This window comes from Sorex fumeus, unplaced genomic scaffold, assembly GCF_029834395.1.
Source record: "Sorex fumeus unplaced genomic scaffold, SorFum_2.1 ptg000061l, whole genome shotgun sequence".
In the NCBI taxonomy this organism is placed as follows: Eukaryota; Metazoa; Chordata; class Mammalia; order Eulipotyphla; family Soricidae; genus Sorex; species Sorex fumeus.
Window position 1 is genome coordinate 11,669,796 of NW_026606118.1, and position 17,694 is coordinate 11,687,489.

A 17,694-nucleotide genomic window follows, 5' to 3' on the forward strand; every position below is an offset into this window, starting at 1 on the left:
ATTCCCAAAAGCTCAGGTTGGAATCTGGCTAAGGAAGAAGGAAAGTTGTGAATGAGTCAGGGCAGATGCTTTGTCTTGGAAGGCATTGACCATGAGCTGGGGCGTTATGTAAGAACTGGAGCTGGTTTGTCCCCGTGAAGAGAAAATGGTGCAATGGAGTCAGTGAGAAGCTGTGAAAGGTGAAAAGAAGGCCAGGAGGTACCAGATTGAGGAACTTTTGGGAGCCTGTGAGGTTCAGCAATAGCTGGTCCTCTCAGAAAAGCTATGCTTGGGAGACAGGGCCAGCAAGGCCTTGTACCCGTGCCCTGTTATTGGGAGGAGGGAGAAATGTTCAGCTTTGGTGCCTGAAGCCAGTTTTGTCATCAGGTGGTGAAGAAAGACATTGCTGACCTATTTTGATGTGAAACTTTGCAGGAATACTTCCAGGGGCTGGAGTCTCACATGATCCTGACAGAAACGCTCTTCAGGAAGATAATCAGCTTTGCTGTCCCACGGGAAACGCAGTTTCATGCCGAGCTGATGGCGCAGGCTTCCTCGGTGCTGAAAAAGGCTCACAAGAGGGGTGTGGAGTTGGAGTACGTTCTGGAGGTGAGAGGCTGTTTTCCGTGTGTCTCGCCTCTGGCAAATTCCCCATCGCCTCAGACTGGTGCCACCAAGAGAGGTTTACTCACATCTCTGCTCTCCTACTGCCTTGGAACATTCACACTGCTCACTGTATGTGACCTTGGCCCCCTTGCATTTCCTGTTTATATTTCCATAAGCTCTGCCTCACCACGAGTCAGCTGGATGCGTCCTGACTTCAGACAGGGCATACTAAGTGGGCTTTAGAGATTCAGACCAGTAGCCTAATAATGAAACTGAGAAATGAAGACACACAGACTTCTCTGCCCAGAAGGCCCGGCTCTTGTGAGCAGACTTGTCACTTGGACCAAGAAACCTGAGTCCAGCTAGCTAGGTTCAAATTTTAGTGTATCAGAAATAAGAAAAGTGGGGCTCCATCCAATTTAAGGCAAAGGATGCTAGGCACCCATGTTTAGATCATAGCGTTTGGAGTATTCATCCTGGTTACAACTCTGCATTAACTGCCACAACAGAATCCTGTGAGAATTTGTTCCTTCACTCATTGGGTCTATCTCTTTTATTCCCCATTTATTATCAATTTATTCATCATTTGCCCAGCTGCCAGGTGGCATAAACACAAACATAAAATGAATCTGCTCTTGGGTCACAGAAAATCAGAATATAACATGGGAAGTCTTAGGAGGGAAGGAAACAAAAGTATATGCACCAGATGACAGCAATGGCAGATGTGTTGGTGACCAGGGCCCAAACTCTGGAGCTGTGGTCAGTCTGGCCCACTGCCTGTTTTTGTTAATAAAGTTTTATTGGAATGTATAAAGTCGTACCAGTTTATGTGTCATCTAGGGCTGTTTTGCCAAGGACAAGGACAGTCTTTAGTAGTTGTAACAACACAATATAATTCAAACTGTTGACTATCTAACTGTTGGCTAATTGAAACCTTTTAAAGAAAGGTTTATTCGTCCTTTTCTCCCCTTCTAGAGTTCAAAAACTTGGATTGGAACATCCACTTTTCCACAAATTTATGACCTTGAGCCTTTGGCAGATTTTCAGACAAAGTTTATTGTAGAACCTTGTGTAACGTCAGGCGCCTTCGTTGTGACTGCCTCTTCCTTTGCCCAGCCTCTTCTTGTCCCTGGTCACTTGGTCAGGCACCTTGATATGGTTGCTTTCTTCTCCCAGATATGGAACTTTTTCTGCCTTCTCATTGTGCCTGTTGACCATGCAATGTTTAGGAATGACTTCCCCCGTGTCTTTTTCTTCTCTGATCCCCCCCAACCTGCTCCCAGCCTTCCTTGGTCTCCCTGGATCTCATTCAACCTATCTCTCAGGTCCATCTTCTTCAAAGCCAGCCACTCCAGAAATCGAGATGTGGAATTGCCCAGAGTACAATAATCTCATGATGTTGGGCAAAATATATCCCTATACCTTGAGGATGGGATTGTATATCTTGTGGATTTAGAGAAGTACCTTGCTAGGACACAAGAAGACCAGGAAATCAGGCCCCTGGCTGGCTGTCTTTGGACCTGGCCTTTGAGTTGCACTGAGATCTGTCTGGTGGCCCCGTGTAGAATGGGATCTCATTCTATGTCCCCCTGAGACCACCTCCTGCCCACCTTAGCTCTTTATTTCCCTGTAGCAGCAGCACACTGTACAATGCCATGAGACTTAGTTAAAATATATGTTATATATAAATTATATAACTATAATTATATAACTATATTCATAAATTGTTCACTGTATCACTGTATCACTGTCATCCTGTAAATCTTAGATTTACTCGAACTGGTCCCAGTAATTTCTCTATTCTTCCGAGCCCTGAGATTTTATTTATTTATTTATTTAGTTTTTTTTTTCTTTACCACTGATCTTTATTGATTTGTCCAGTTCATAGGGAGCATCCGTTAATGTTCTGCTTTCATGTTTCTGCTTTGTTGCATGGGTGCAGAAAAGAATATTGCAAATTGATCTGTCTTTCCAGCCCTTTGTTGGGAATGGACTCCTATTACTTTAGTTTCTCGGGTCTGTCATCCATGTTCACATTCCAAGGCATATATAATCAGCCTGGCTAAAAACTGAAAGTCTTGCTGATTAATTTCTAATCTTCTTGCCTGAGTCCATTGATAGCACACCTGTTTGATGATCTCTACAATAGATGGCTACTTTTGATTGTTTGACCTTCGCCCTTCACCTCAGAGCTGTCTGTTCTAGTAATTGTTTAAGTTGACAGCGTGCACATTGTGTCTCTATCACACTTGAAGAAAATGTCTTGATGCTGTGAAAGCCTAGAAGAGGGACTTTTAAGGGAAACCCATTTCCATTACCAGTTGAACAGCATTTCAGAACCAATCATATATCCATTAAACAAAAATAAAAGACATTACACATAACCTACAATTTTATGCCCGTGCTTTAGAATCTACCTATTCGTTGTGATTTAGCTTATGTGATAATTATGATCAATGAATTTTCACAAGAACTTAACATATGTCATAGATTTTAATTTCTCATTCAACCATTTCCCAGAAACCTGTTCTTTTACTTTATATTCCACTTCTAATGACCGCTGAGGTTTTAGCTACCTCTTCTTACTCATCTTTTCCCAATGATTTGGAGGCTCTTTCAGAGTCAGGGAAATGAGACCTGTTGTTGTTACTGTATTTGGCATATCAAATAAGCCCTGGGGAGCTTGCCACACTCTGCTCGTGAGGGTGGGATACTCTTGGTAGCTTACTGGGCTCTCCGAGAAGCATAAATGGGTAAGAAGTGTCTTATAATGTGTCACATGGCCACAAAGTGGCTGCATGGTCTGGAAAGCAGCCTGGAGCATAGTGGTGGTTGGGAAGTGGAGGTCAGCTGCCTGGGCCGGGTCCCTTGGAGTGGGGAAGGCTCTCATCCACCCCACAGCCTGGTGCGGAGTCCCATAAATTGTTAATGATAAATATATTTATAGTTGATTATTGATTGCTGGAGCAATAGCACAGCAGGTAGGGCGTTTGCCGTGCATGAGGCTGACCCTGGTTCGATTCCTCCGTCCCTCTCAGAGAGCCTGGCATGCTACTGAGAGTATCCCGCCCACACAGTAGAGCCTGGCAAGCTCTCTGTGCCGTATTCGATATGCCGAAGACAGTAACAACAAGCCTCACAATGGAGACGTTAACTAGTGCCTGCTCAAGCAAATTGATGATCAATGGGAGGACAGTGCTACAGTGCTATTGATTACATATTCCCTTCTCTTCCATGAAGAAATACAGCTCTGTGAAGACAAAGGATTCTGTCCACTGTTTACTGCTACACTCCCAATCTTGCAATAGTACTAACAATGGTATTTAGTAAATATGTTTTTAAAGATCCTTTGAGGGTGGAGAAGATATAGCTGTTATGTTGCCTGCCTGGCATGCAGTTGATCTGGGTTCAGTCCTCAGCAACTCCTTAGGGTTCCTCCGGCATCACCAGGAGTGGTTCCTGAGCACGATCCAGGAGTAAACTCTAACCACAGCCAGGTGTAGCCACCCCCCCCCAAAAAAAATTAAAAAATCATGGAAACTGGGAAACTGAAGATAGATTCAGTAGAGTACATGACTTACCAATGCAAAGCCCTGGGCTCCATCGCTGGCACCACAGAAAAAGTCAAGAAGAAAAACAACTAATAATAATGAAAATATAAAGCCTGATTTCCCACCGTTATGTCCTGTTGTCATTTCCACAACACAGTAACGTGAATCTACACATATTTAGAGCCTGCTGGTATTTGTTGTGAATTAATGGAAAGGGCCTCAAGTTTTTTTTTTAATTTGTTTAGGTTTCGGGGTCACAGCTGGCTGTGCTCGGGGCTTATTCAAATCACTTTTGGCAGTGGTTGGAAAGCCACTTGCTGTGCAAGGGATTGAACCCAGGTCTTCCCTGTGAAAGACCAGCACTTTAAATCCACACTGTCTTTCCAGCTCTTCTAATGATATTTTTAATATATTTTCACTTTTTTGATATAACAGAAATATAAATCTGCAGGCAAGTGACTTGGGATTTGTCTTGAGTAGAATGTCTATACATTTTTAATGTCTGTTTTTGAACTTGCAAGGATAATGCGTTGAGTTGACAGACTCCATGAAATAATCATGTCCATTCATTTCACATAAAAAACATACATTTCTTTATTGCTGTGGTGATCATTTAATCCTTGTAGATCAGAGGCCTATGCTATGGAGGGGCTTACATGTGTGCTATGGACATTATTTCATCTAATCCTCACAGTGTTACATGATACTTATGGCCATACCCATTTGTGTATGTCTGTGTGTGTGTGTGTGTGTGTGTGTGTGTCTTGACCAAATTTGAAATCAATACCTCATAGAAGTAAAGCTCACATCCTCCTACTGTTTTATTCCTGGCTTTATTTTCATTTTTTTTTTTGAATGCTGAAAATAAGGTTCAGAGTCTTTTAACCTACTTGGTTAGGATCTGTTGCAGTTGGAAGAGTCTGTTGACAGTGCTCCCCAGGGTCCTCATCTTGCCTCCGAGCCATTTTTTATTTCTTAGATGCAGCCTTCAGTCCCAGCATCTCAGAACATTTACCAAACACCTGCCAAGTTAACCCACTTAGCAGACTCCAAGGAGAGCTGTTCCTCTGGGAGGCTGTGTAGCTCACCACTGGCTCTTGCATTTCTAGACCTGGTCCCATGTTGAGGAGGAACACCAGGAGCTCAGCCGGCAACTGGAGGTGGTGGAAGGCAGCACCCCGAGTGTGGGTCTGGTGGAGGAGAGTGAGGACCGCCTAGTCGACAGAATCGCGCTCTACCAGGTCAGTGTCTAGCCCGTGGGGTGAGAAGATGGTAACATTTGCTTTGTGGATGTGTGTTCATTGTATTTGGGGGCCAGGGGTTCAGGGTCCACCCCTGATGGGTGCTCTGGGTGTGGACATGCCATGCAGGGGTTGAACCAGGGACTCTCACTTCCCAGGCACCCCACCTGACCCATCTTCCCCACCCTCCAAGACGTTGGGAAACTTTTGCATTGTTTTTACTTATCTAAATAGATTCATGATCATGATCATGATCATCCTGTTGTTCGTTGATTGCCTCGAGCAGGCCCCAGTAACGTCTCCTTCGCCCTAGCCCTGAGATTTTAAAAAGTGCCATATTCAAGGTTCTTTCAGGGTTAGGAGAATGAGACCCATCATTGTTACAGGTATTTGGCATATTGGGTACTCCATGGGGAATTTGCCAGACTCTGCCATGTGGGCAGGTTACACTTGGTAGCCTGCCAGGTTCTCCAGAGTAAGAATGAGATAATCCAATGTTCCGGAGCTGGGTTTTATAGCCTCTGGGTCTTGGCCATTGATGGGATTACACAGCGCCGGGGGGAGGGGGAGCAGTTGGTGGGTGTGACCCCTGCCTACTGGAAGATGGAGGATCAGGGTGGAGGATGCTCAGCCCCAGTCTGAGCAGGCTTTGAGATCTCAGCCCCGGGACCTGCATGCCTTTGTTCCTCTGCCTATAAATAGATTACAATTAAAAATATTTTATTCGGCACTTTCACTTCTATTCCAAGCTATTGTTGAAAATAGATAGCTTTTTTATATTTTTACAATATGACTATCCAATTTTAGAAAAGACAATTTTAGTTCAACAAACTCGTTATTTTTTTTTAAACTGGAGAGTCTATGACTCACAATACTGTTAATAATGTTTTCTCATGCACATAATTTCAACATCATACCCACCACCAGTGTACCCACCTCTATCCCCCAAGGACCCCAAGACCCCTTTCTTTTAACCCCATCCTCCCCTTAGTTGTATGGATCATTTCTCTTGTTATGACCTCTGGCTTTTTGTTGCTGCTCTGCCGTGTATCTTTTTTGTTTGTTTGCTTTTGGTTTGGGGGACATGCCAGTGGTGCTCAGGGCTTAGTCCTGGTTCTGTGCTCAGGGTTCACTCCTGGTGGGGATTGGAGGATCATTTGTAATGCCAGAGATCAAACCCTGGTCGGCTGCATGCAAGGCAGCTACCCTACCCACTGCACTGCCACTGGGACCCCACCTTGCTTTGTATCTTTTTAAGTCCCACTTATGAGAGAGATCATTCTGTATCTATTCTTTTCCTTCTGACTGACTTCTCTCAGCATGATATCCTCTAGTTTAATCTGTGTTGCTCCAAATTGCATGGTTTTGTTCTTTTTTAGAGTTTCATAGTATTCCATTGTGCATATACACCATAGCTTCTTTGTTAGTTCAGTAGATATTTTTTTTAAAAGTGTTTGATTTACAGTACACTACTGAAAAGTAGGTTTTCTTTCTTTTTTCCTGGGAACTCTTTTTTGAAAATATCACCTTCACCAAGTACTTTCAGTCAATTAGACTGCACTTGCACTTTTGTTGAAATAATTATAGTTTAAAAGTTTTAAGTGCAATCAAAGTTATTACCAAAGAAAACCCAAATCTGTTCTCATACCTAGATGAAACATCTCAAAGTTTCCTTTCTATGTTACTTGGGTACAAATAATAGTTTAACAAATGCTTATCAGAAAAATTATAATTTCTTCTTCTTCTTCTTTTTTTTTTTTTTTTTTTTTTTTTACTGTTCAGAGGTTCCAAACAATTCGCAGGGGCTCAGGACACCTTCCCCCTGCCTTCCCCATTAATATTTGGTCATCCAGGCTGGGGTCGAGTCAATGCAGGGGTTGAGGATGTTGTGTGTGGGGGGGGAGGGTTGCTCATACCCAGCACTGCCAGTTTGCAAAAGACAGAAACCACCAAAGCCACCCTGGTGGTGTTAGGTGGGGTTCCACGGCCATGTAGTGAGGCTCAAGTAGCCTTGGGCTCCCTGGAATCGAAGCCCAGGCACGCACTCGAAACCAACCCTCTACCACCTCTACAACCCAAAAGCATAGTTCCTGAAAGTAACAAATTATACAAATTACAGTGTCCAACAATTTGACTTTACCTTCCATTCATTTTAGCATTTGAAAGCCAGCCTTAATGAAGACCAGCCTAAATTATATCAGGTATTAGACGATGGGAAACGACTTCTCATCTCCGTTAGCTGCTCAGAGCTTGAAAGTCAGCTCAATCAGCTCGGAGAGCGCTGGTTAAATAACACCAACAAAGTGTCCAAGGAGCTCCACAGACTGGAAACGATACTGAAGCACTGGACCAGGTAAGACAATGATGTTTTGCGTGATTTTAGACTTTACTGTATCACTGTTATCCCATTGTTCATCGATTTACTCGAGCGGGTGCTAGTAACATCTCATTTGTCCAAGCCCTGGAGTTTAGCAGCCTCTCCTTACTCGTCTCTCCCAATGCTGCCATATTGGAGGCTCTTTCAGGGTCAGGGGAATGAGACCCATTATTGTTACTGTTTTTGGCATATCGAATAGGCCTATGCCACGGGTAGCTTGCCAGGCTCTGCCATGCAATTTTAGACTTAGAGTGTTATAAATCTCAATGGTTGGGGTGGGGGGTGCACTGGAAAAAAATCTTGTCTTTTATGAGCACTTCTCACAGCTTGGAAAATAAGATAACTTCAGAGCCCACAATTGATTGGATTGAGTATAACTGTATAAACATACCATTAATGGCACACAAGTAAACAGCATGTAACACAGTTTGCCTTTAAGCTTCCATTTTCCTTGGCCTATTAAGGGGGCCTGGTAATCCTGAGAAAACCTTAGAAAAGGAGAGAGTCACCCCTTGGAAAAGTGAGTTCCTTAAGGGCTCAAAGGAAACAAAGGATGACCTTCCCATATTGAAATACTGTTTCTATCCGCCTTTGTTTCTAAGAACTCAAATCTCACAATTACCTAATATTTCCTAAAGAAACCTATGTGAAAGATGAGAGAAAATTATCTTTGTATTCATCTTGGAAGGGATGGGAAAGCTGAAACTCAGGCAGGTTTTCTTAAGGTATAGATATTTAGAGAATTTTAAGATAATTGTCATCAGTGGGCATGTTTCTCCCAGTGATATCACATCTCAAATTAAAAAAAAAATAAAAAGTGTTGCTGAGTGGTTGATTTACAGAGTGTCAGGGTTGGATTTTTACTTACTGGACTCCTTCATATACTTACAGGTATCAAAGTGAATCTGCAGAACTCATTCAATGGTTGCAGTTTGCAAAAGACAGGCTAGAATTTTGGGCTCAGCAATCAGTAACTGTCCCCCAAGAACTGGAAATGGTGCGTGACCACCTGAATGCTTTCTTGGTGAGTCTAAATATCTGAAAGCAATTATTTGACGTTTATAGGCATGGGAGTGTCCCTGATCTGTATACCAGTGCTGTGGAGAGCTGTGTTGAATGAAGCTATGTGGCAAAGCAAGCCAGGGAGCTGGAATTTATCATTACTGACTATATGCGTATTCAGTAACGAGACAAGAATGAGAAGCCTTAGCTTTTCCTCTTCTGTGTTTGATTAGTGGCCAAACCCAGTAGACCTTGGGGCTTACTCCTGGCTGTCTGCTTAGGGATCACTCCTTGCAGGGCTCAGGGAACCGTATTAAATGAAAAGGGATCTTGGAGCCAGAGAAATAGTACAACACGTAGGGCAATCCATGGCATCCCATATAGTACCCCAAGTACCGCTAAGAGTAATTCAAATTGCCTGAGTGCAAAGCCAGGAGTAACCCCTGAACATCATTGGGTGTGACCCAAAAGGTGAAAAAAAAAAAAGAAATGAAAAGGGATCGAACCTGGGTCATTTGCCTGCAAGGCCAGCACAGTGCCCTACCTACTGCCCTATCAACCTAGGCCCAGCTTTGACTCTTTAAAGTGGTTTTTGAATAATTACTTTCATGGTGTCTTGATTCCAAGACAAGGGAGAGATCTTTTCATTTTCTTCAAGAGTGCTTTGATAAAACTCCCTTTTAGAATGAAGGAGGGAAAATATCTGGGGGAGCATTTGCCAGGTTGAGAACTCAGGGCATTATCCATGCACTCTGTCACCAAGCTCCACCCTTCCAATTTTACTTGCAATTTTTTTTGTTTTATTAGTGAAAGACCAAGGGGTAAAAATTTTTGTGCTTGTGTTCCAGTTACACAATGATTTAGTACCCATCCCTCCACCAGTGCCTGTTACCCACCACCAATGATCCCAGTATCCCTCCCATCAGCCCCATCCCGTCCCCCCCCCGCACCCCACCCCGCCTGTGGCAGGGTATTCCCTTTTGCTCTCTCTCTCTCCTTTTGGGTGTTATAGTTTGCAATAGAGGCCGTCTGCCTGTGTGGCAGATTTCCACTTTACTCTCTCTCTATGTTGATCACATTCAATATTACAACAAAAGACCCATCATTGTTGTTTGGAATTTCCCCCAACAATCACACCTGCCAAAAAGACATCATTAGATAATGTTTTTTTCTATTGCTGATTATGAAGAGCTTATGATGTCATGCGGCCGCTATTGTGGCCATGCGATTTTGGATTTCTGATATTTTATTAATAAGTCTGGAGGGATTATTGCCAAAAGCCTCTGGGTTCTGAGGTTGGTTTGTGTGCCTCTGGTATCATGGTCGTCAGAACCAGAGGAGGCATTCATGGGCGGCAACTCAGGGCTTTGTCAGGGCGGGGACTAAGGTCGGATCCACCACCCTCCCCTCATCCCATGTGGCCCTGTGTGCCTTATCACTGCAGTCTCATACCTGGCTGTCCATTAGGTTCTGAAAGATGGCAGCCACTATGCTGCTGCTGCCAGGGGGAAAAGGTGGAGGGATAAACACCCTTCCCCTCCTGGGACAACATGGCGCCGTAGTTTAATGCACAGTCCACATACATTTCTGTTGGGCATTATATTTTGCTCGAATTTTCCCACCACCATTCAAGTCTGCCTTCCAGGAACAGATGCTAGATCATTTACTTTCCATTGCTCACTTTGCATATCAGGAAAGGTCATGCCACGGCATAATTGGCTATGGGGTTTTGAAGAATAGTCCTGGTGCTCACGTACCGGAGCCATGCTTGTAGAAGCTCATGGTCACCGGGATTCCATCTGGAGAAGGCGGGCAGACTGCACCTGCCCCATCTGGGACTTCCTGGCGATATTGGCTTGGTATGGGGCCTGGAGAATTCTCCAGGAGTTGAGGTACCCGCTGGCCAGGTTTCTTCACTGCTGTGTGCAGCAAGATGGCACTGGGGGTGGGAGGGGGGAGTTGAGGGCATGACTTCCGGTATCAGGGGCTGACTGGGAGCCGGGATGCAACTGCCCAGTGCAGCGCCCCAATGTGTTTGAAAGAATAATTCTGGTGCCCACATACTGGAGCCATGCTTGTAGAAGCTCATGGTCACCGAGATTCCATCTGGAGAAGGTGGGGAGACTGCTCCTGCCCCATCTGGGACCTCCCAGCGATATTGGCTTGGTGTGGGGTCTGGAGAATTCTCCAGGTGTTGAGGTGCCCGCCAGCCAGGTTTCTTCACTGCGGTGTGCCTAGCTTGCAATTTTTTTAAGGAAAAAAATGTGTTGTCATTTGTTTGGGGGTCATACCTGGTGATGCTCTGGGCTTCCCAGGGATCACTGCTAGAAGTGCTCTGGGGATCATATGGAGTACTGGGATTGAATCCAGGTCAAAGCAAGGGCCATACCCACCACATTATCTCTCCTGCTCAGTGGGGGAAAATTGCTTTATGGAATATATGGATTTCTTTTCTTAAATGAAAGGACTTGCTATTTAGTTCTGACTTGAATATTGGGACATTTTACAGGAGTTTTCCAAAGAAGTGGATGCCAAATCTGCCCTGAAATCATCGGTTCTGAGCACGGGGAATCAGCTTCTTCGGTTGAAGAAAGTGGACACGGCTGCCCTGCGTTCTGAGCTGTCGCACATTGATACCCAGTGGACAGACTTGCTGACCAATATTCCTGCAGTCCAGGAGAAGCTCCACCAGGTACAGAAGCAGCATTGGTTTAACGGCTCATAATTGATTCTAATAGTATCAAATGGAAAAAATAAGTGAATAGGAAAAATCGCACTTGACTCAGAACTTTGTCTTAACTGGTTAGCCTTTCCTCCCTGCTATTGCATTGCATATCAAAAATGAGTGATTCTATAAAGCCTTGTCTACATATGCCTTTTCTTCCATGGGCTTGTGAGTGTGTACATGTGTGCATACGTGCATGTGTGTTAGAGTCCTTATCTAACACACTTGTCTAATCTCATTGGCTTTCATGTGTGTAGATGTGAGGAACTGCACCTTCTTCATTATATGAGGAGTTATGAAAATTGAACCAAAATTAAGTAAGAGAACTGTAAACTCAGCTTCACTAGAGCAACTGGGCATTTGGCGGGGGCGGGGGCGGGGGCAGGGGCGTTGAGGGGACATGGCTTGGGCTATGCCTGGCTGTGTTTGTTGTTTCCAGTGTCCATGCAGTTTTTCTTTTTTTTAATTTTTATTAGTGAAACACCATGAGGTACAGTTGTAGACTTACAAATTTTTGTGCTTGGGTTTCAGTTATACAATGATTGAGTACCCATCCCTCTACCAGTGCCCATTTTCCACCACCACTGATCCCAGTATCCCTCCTACCCTCCATCCCCTTCATCCCACCCTGTCTCTGTGGCAGGGCATTCCCTTTTGTTCTCTCTCTCCTTTTGGGTGCTGTGGTTTGTGAAAGAGGCATTGAGTGGCAATCATGTTCGGTCTATATTCTACTTTCAGCATGCATCTCCCATCCTGGGAGAATCCTCCCAACACCCTTTATTTGGTGCTCCCTTCTCTATCTGAGCTGCCTTTTCCCCCAGCATGTGCAGCTGGCCTCCAAGCCATGGAATGAACCTCCTGGTACTTATCTCGGCTATTCTTGACTGTTAGTCTCCTATTTGGTTATTTTATGTTCCCCAGATGAATGCAGTCTTTCTATGTCTGTCCCTCTCTTTCTGACTTATTTCGCTTAGCAATATACTTTCCATGTAGTACCACTTGTATGTAAATTTCACGACTTCATCTTTTCTAACAGCTACATAGTACTCCATTGTGTAGATGTCTGCACTTGTTTGTTCATTGCACCACTGTTTACAATAGCTAGAATCTGGAAAAAACCTGAGTGCCCGAGAACAGATGACTGATTAAAGAAACTTTAGTACATCCATGCAGTTTTGAGGATTGAATTCACGCTCCCACATCCCAAGTATGCACTCAGTCCTGTGTTCTCTTTCTGGCCCCACTAAAGGCATTATTTATTTATTTATTTATTTATTTATTAAGTGGAGAACGGTGAGTGAGTAAGTGAACTAGGTATTTCTCTTATCTGGAAGTTTGCTTTTCTCCTCTGAATTCTAAGACATTATTTCTTGCTCTCTGGCATCCATCAGTGTGTCCTAGGAATAAGAGATGTATTTAATGCATAGGATTTCTCTCTCTCCTAATCTGCAGCTGTCCATTTCTAAAGGGCAGAAAATATCTCACATTCACCTCTATATCTCTCTGCTCCATACTTAAGTGCATTAATGTTTGAAATGATTGCTTTTACACCTCTGAATTGTTTTAAGGAGTTGCATAAATGTATCATATATGAAGTTATATTCAGAATTCTAAGTATATTTTAGTTAAAGACAGGAAAATTGGCAGTGTTCTTAGGAATAAGTATTAGAGTGCCAAAAATCTACCAAATGATTGTTTGTATTTTCTCTCTTCTCTTAACATTTCTGAGTCATAATACACAGAAATTTTTACAAGATAATTAATAAAATACATCTGTTGATGGTTTTGTAGTTGCAGTTTTCGAAACTCATAAAACTAGCTATAAAATAAGAATACTATTTTCTTCTTACTGGTATTTTGATTAATTAGTTCATGTTTATACAATATTTATAGAATTCGATGTCAAGTGAACATACAATTATTATTATTTAGCATTTGCCTGATGTTTAGTTTTAAGCTTCTAAATGGGGTTAAGATCCAAAAATGTCATTTAGGAGTATTATCTTCATTGGTGCACTAAAAAGAACTATGCTGGATTTTAGATTAGCTGAACCTGAGCTCCGGTTTTGATATTTGTGATTTGGATTTCTTCTTTGGACAGCTGCAGATGGATAAGCTACCTTCTCGTCATGCTATTTCTGAAGTCATGACTTGGATTTCTCTCATGGAAAATGTTATTCAAAAGGATGAAGACAATATAAAAAATTCCATAGGTCACAAGACAATTCATGAATATCTTCAGAAGTATAAGGTAACTGAACATTTTTTTTTCTCTTTTTACTTATTCTATTTTGGAGCTGTTTTTGAAAAATTTCTCAAAAAGTCAAGTTGTGAAAATCAGTTCTTGAAATGTATGATTATTTGATTATTTCGTACACAGTGATTAGGTATGTGTAAAGGATTAAAAAATTATAATTATAGATTTTTCCAACATTAAGAATATTTGAAATAAGATTTTGTGTCATTTTGAAAAATAAAATCTATAATTTAGAAATACTTCTGTGATGAGATATATATATTCCTAGGATACATTAGCAACCCATTTATACATTTATATGCAAATATAAACATATCCAGTTTTCATGAATACATAGAGATTGTGTCATTAGGCTTAACTCATGGAAGTGGTAATATTAATCTTCATTCTTTAAAGCTTTGGAACATTTTACTCCTGACAAAATATATTTACACACAGAGCTTTGTTTTCTATTTTTTCTCTCTTTTTAGGGTTTTAAGATAGACATTAACTGCAAGCAGTTGACAGTGGACTTTGTGAACCAGTCTGTACTACAGATCAGCAGTCAGGATGTGGAAAGTAAACGCAGTGATAAGACGGACTTTGCCGAGCAGCTTGGAGCGATGAATAAAAGTTGGCAAATCCTGCAGGGTCTGGTGGCTGAGAAGGTAAGCCAAGGGGCCCCTGCTTTATTTATTTGTGAAAGAACTCCCTGAACAGGCACACACACACACACACACACACACACACACACACACACACACACACAAAACTCACTGCAGAATCTGTGGGGCTTGGGATGCCTCCGGAAATTACCAGTGCTGATAATACTCAAAATGGATTTTAGGGTGCTGATTTTCTTCATGAACTTGCTCCTTTTTGTATAGTTTATGTTTTTTTTTTTCAGTTTGAAAATATTTTCTCACTTTTTAAAAGGTTTTTCTCCCAATATTATATTTTATGAGATGATCAGAATCATTATCTTGCTGTGGTTTCACTTCGGTTCTTTATCAGTTCACCGTTAAAAGTCATGGGTTCTTGGGGCTGGAGCAATAGCACAGCGGGTAGGGTATTTGCCTTGCATGCGACAGACCCGGGTTCGATTCCCAGCATCCCATGTGGTCCCCTGAGCACTGCCAGGGGTAATTCCTGAGCGCAGAGCCAGAAGTAACCCCTGTGCATCGCTGGGTGTGACCCAAAAATCAAAAAATAAAATAAAAATAAAAGTCATGGGTTCTAACCTTCTCGCGTGCATTTTTAAATTATATATTTATATACAATGGATGGTATTCGAGATTTTTTTTTAATGGTAGAAAAGTAAGGCTTGAGTAATTAATTAGCCTAACTATGGTTTGATTTTAAAACGAAATTGCCCATTTTATTTCATTATGTTCCACCAGATCCAGCTGTTGGAGGGTTTATTGGAGTCTTGGTCAGAATATGAGAATAACGTGCAGGGTCTGAAAACATGGCTTGAAGCCCAGGAAAAGAGACTGATGCAGCAGCACCGGATCGGAGATCAGGCTTCAGTTCAGAATGCACTGAAAGACTGTCAGGTAGGTAATGCGTTTGGTGGCTGAGGTTGTTCCACAGTTTCCTGGCAGATGCTGAAGGAATTTGTAGTTTCTGAGAATCGAGGTCTCAGTGTTGAAAAACTGGCACACTTGGTAACAAATTTCTATGATTATGTAAGTTTATAGAGCTTTTTAAGTTCTGAATTTATAAATGCTGGGTGGAGTTGGTTGTGGCCACCCCCAGCTGTGATCAGGGGCTGTCTCTGTGCTCCCGAGTGATGCCTGGCTGGACTCAGGGGACCATCTTTGCTACTGGGCATCAGAAGGGGTCAGTGTGGCATATAGCTGCCTCCCCTCCAATCCTTTCTCTCATTAGGTTTTGGCTTTGGGATTTTCTTGCTGGTTTGTTTGTTTTTGTTTTGGGGACACACCCAGGGATGCTCAAGGGTTACTCCTGGCTCTGTGCTCAGGAATTACTCCTGGCCATGCTTGGAAACCACATGGGGTACCAAGGATCAAGCCCAAGAAGGCCATGTGTAAGGCAAGCACCTAGCCGCTGTACTATCTCTCAGCTTCTCTGTTGATTTTCCCGTTCCTGCCTGACCACTGTTGACTCTGAGGGCTTATTTTGTGGTCTGCACCCTGGGAGGTTCAGTGCTCACCCTGGCAGGGTTCAAGGGACCTAGTATGGTGTAAGGGATCAAACCCAGGTCTTACACAGGCCAGCCTACTGCCCTACTGCTATATCTCTCCAGTCCTGGTCCCTAACTTTGTGAATTTATATTGTCTTATTTTTTAAAAACTGAAAGTATAAGACTTTTTAATAACATTCCTAGGTAGAAAATAAGATGTCCCTATACTGATCATAAGATTGAATAATTATCAGGGTTTGGAAATCCATCTCAGTTATTTTCTTTTTTCCTTAAAGATGGCCTAGTGCATCCCAGACACATTTTTTTTTAGTTCTTGCGTGCTACCCCATAAAATGTCAAACTTACAATTTCTTATATAATCTTCATATCATTATGATTCAAAATATTTGGACCAGTATCCATTATTACTTTTTTTTAATGTTCAACACATAACCATGAAATTCCAATGACCTTTTACTTTCTAATTAATCCACTCAAATAATGTATATACTGTAAATGTACATTTACATGCACTAAAAATAATTTAATGGTACCCATGTGCTCCATTTGCTTCTCAGACTCTGACGTCTGTAACATTTTAAAAAATATTACTGCTGTAGAACTGCGAGCTGATCTGGGATTCAGAATCAGCCTGTGCCCCCCACCCCCACCCTTTAAAATATCATTTCATTTTCTCTTCTCTTCGTTGCAGTTCTGGTAACCGAGTTAGCACCAGAAACATAATTGACTCTGGTTCAACTCAATGAGCTGGTATTGTGCAGGTGACAAGGTTCTTCCTCCACTATCCAATCAGGAAGCATCCAGGGGTGGTATCCACTGGTCGTCCTGTCGGTGATGAGGAGTGCAGGGTCAGGTGGAGTAGTCAGACTCTAAATGTTTTCCTGGCCTGCAGGAGCCGAGGATTTCCTCAGATGGTTCTTGTTTATACACCAGAAATGTGGAACACCATCATTCATGCTGTCATAAAGATTTTCAATAATTCAATAATAATGTAATATGTTGCAGATTAGCTGTGGCTTTTCTCTTGTGTTCCCTGAGAGAGCAATTGAGGACTCCGTTGTGAAGTAATTGTACCCAAAGACGCCGCTCTCTAAATCTTGCTTTTATATTCAGGGTTGCAAAACAAAAAGCCTTTAGCGATCGTTTTTCTTCCAGTTCAGCTTTTTTTTTTTTTTTCCTATGGGGGCACATGAAAAAGGGAGAGAGATTTTTAGCTCTCAGTCAAAGCTGCTGGTTCAGAAAAGGCAGAGCAGATGCTCTGGTCTACAGCAGGGCTAAGGCCAACAGCTGAATGGCTCGTTAATTTTTAGGGGGTATAAAAATCACAAAGGAAAACCATCATGCTGAGAATTAAGTTGAACTTTTAAAAAACGCCTCACATCAGGAGATGGGTGTAAAAAAAGATTGAAGACCCCAAACATACGTCATATATTCAAGTTGATTTTCCAGGAACTAGTAATTCATTGCACCGTGTCTAAATTTTACAAATAGGCCAGAATTTCACATTTTTTATTTTGAAGGCTGGGAAGACCTGCCTCTTGGTGGGTTCTCAAGTTAAAGTGGATTAAAGCAGAAATAGCATTTGTATTGGCAAGATTAATGCTTGATTATTCTGTTGTCATAAATTTTACTATTAAGAGGCGGAACTATATTCATAGACCTTGTCCTTGCCCCTTTTCTCTCATCCCCACATCCTCACATTTATCTTCTTTTCTTTAATATTCTTCCTGTCATTCTCCATGTGTGTCATTTCATGTCTGTATCCTCTTTTTAACAGACATGTTGCTTCTGGAAAACATAGCAGGAGCTT

General features: G+C 42.3%; 1 protein-coding gene across 9 annotated transcripts in view; it reads left to right on the forward strand.

Annotated features, from left to right (window-relative positions):
• Positions 1-17,694, forward strand: part of SYNE1 (spectrin repeat containing nuclear envelope protein 1) — a 566,819-nt gene that overhangs the window by 426,343 nt on the left and 122,782 nt on the right. For all 9 annotated transcript variants that reach the window (XM_056125930.1, XM_056125931.1, XM_056125932.1 and 6 more), the window contains 8 exons: positions 415-588; positions 5,246-5,377; positions 7,534-7,730; positions 8,646-8,778; positions 11,266-11,448; positions 13,583-13,732; positions 14,209-14,385; positions 15,118-15,273. In XM_056125930.1, coding sequence (XP_055981905.1) covers positions 415-588; positions 5,246-5,377; positions 7,534-7,730; positions 8,646-8,778; positions 11,266-11,448; positions 13,583-13,732; positions 14,209-14,385; positions 15,118-15,273 — 1,302 coding nt within the window. The remainder of the gene's footprint in view (positions 1-414; positions 589-5,245; positions 5,378-7,533; positions 7,731-8,645; positions 8,779-11,265; positions 11,449-13,582; positions 13,733-14,208; positions 14,386-15,117; positions 15,274-17,694) is intronic.